The sequence below is a fragment of the Aplysia californica genome, unplaced genomic scaffold (assembly GCF_000002075.1).
Source record: "Aplysia californica isolate F4 #8 unplaced genomic scaffold, AplCal3.0 scaffold00015, whole genome shotgun sequence".
NCBI lineage: Eukaryota > Metazoa > Mollusca > Gastropoda > Aplysiida > Aplysiidae > Aplysia > Aplysia californica.
In genome coordinates, this window is record NW_004797285.1 from 2,303,177 (window position 1) to 2,304,528 (window position 1,352).

At 43.3% G+C, this 1,352-nt stretch overlaps 1 protein-coding gene across 1 annotated transcript in view; it reads left to right on the forward strand.

Moving 5' to 3' along the window:
• Positions 1 to 322: 322 nt before the first annotated feature.
• The window catches only part of LOC101854614 (fibropellin-1), a gene marked incomplete in the record, with an annotated part of 6,851 nt that continues 5,821 nt past the window's right edge, over positions 323 to 1,352 (forward strand). Inside the window, 1 exon segment of the mRNA XM_013085524.2 lies at positions 323 to 487. Within this exon segment, the coding sequence (XP_012940978.2) occupies positions 328 to 487 (160 nt within the window).

The window sequence follows — 1,352 nt, forward strand, 5'->3', positions numbered from 1 at the left end:
CCAGGACATTTTTAAGTTTCACGGTTTCACTGATACATGTATTATTGTACGAGACAGATTTATGGCACATATACATACAGGAAGGTTTTTTTTTTGAGGCAGCTACTCTGAATTCAAAGTTTTTACATATTACCGAGCAAAATTTAATTGCAATGAGACATAATATTATTATTATTCATTTTTTTTAAAACTCCTTCGGGATACAAAACGGAGTCAGCCAGGCCGTAGTCCAGCATGTCAACATCAGGGTTATAACCGTGCCTTGCTGCTTATTCAAACCCAAACACCTATTCAATCTGAGCCGGACTTCCCCAGGGCTACTGCACGATGGAAAACGGCGATCCCACCTGTAAGTGCTACGAGGGGTACACAGGTGAGCTGTGTGATGCGCCTGTGAGCAGCTGTGCAGACAATCCGTGCCAGAACATGAAGAGGTGCGTGGACTTGGAGGGCGACTACCGTTGTGTGTGCAAAGAGGGATACACAGGTCGGTGGCTGTCAGCGCGTAACACAGCCGTTTGGTTTTGTTGCTTTTTAATGTATGTGATTTCATGTTAATCGCCTCTATTGATACAACTTAGATCAGTTAGGAGGCGGGCTTCCAACCTACCTGTCAAGGCCACCCATATTTCCATCCGCCCATCCATCCATCCTTATTTTCATAGATCCACTCATATATTCATCAGTCTTTTCATCCGTTCATCAATTCATAATATTAGTTTATCACAATCATTACTTCTACTGAAGTCTCGTGCCACTCCCTCCACGAGCCGAAAATGCATCCTTTCTTTTCGATCCATCCATCCATACCACATAACATTCCACAATTTCAGCAAAATTGTCACTGCCAGGGGACATGTTCATCTTCGTATCATAACCACGAAAACAGGACCAGGTACTTCTATTAAATCAACACAGTAGCCGTTGGGGTTCTTACGTTGTGCAAACATCATCATCATCATCCGGTGCTTTGCCCACTGGCAGGGGCGATCATGGACATCCACTTCACTCTGTCTTACGTTGCAGCGATGGTGTCTGTCGGTCTTGCTGTTCTCAGCCATGTTGTCAACTTGTCCAATATTATCTTGTCCCTTTGTCTGCCCCTGCCTTTCTTTCCATCAAACTTGCCTGTTGTTACAATATTTTCCAGTTCTTCTTTCCGTATTGTGTGTCCAATGAATTTTCCCTGTCGCTTTCGTATATTCGTCATATGCTGTCGTCTGCAATTTGCTTCAACCAAGACTATTACATTTCATGCAAACATGCATTAAACTAAAACATTTAGATACACCTTAATACCTTAGTGCAATCCCTCTCTCGTTTTCCCTTCCCTTACCCCAACCCCACTCAAC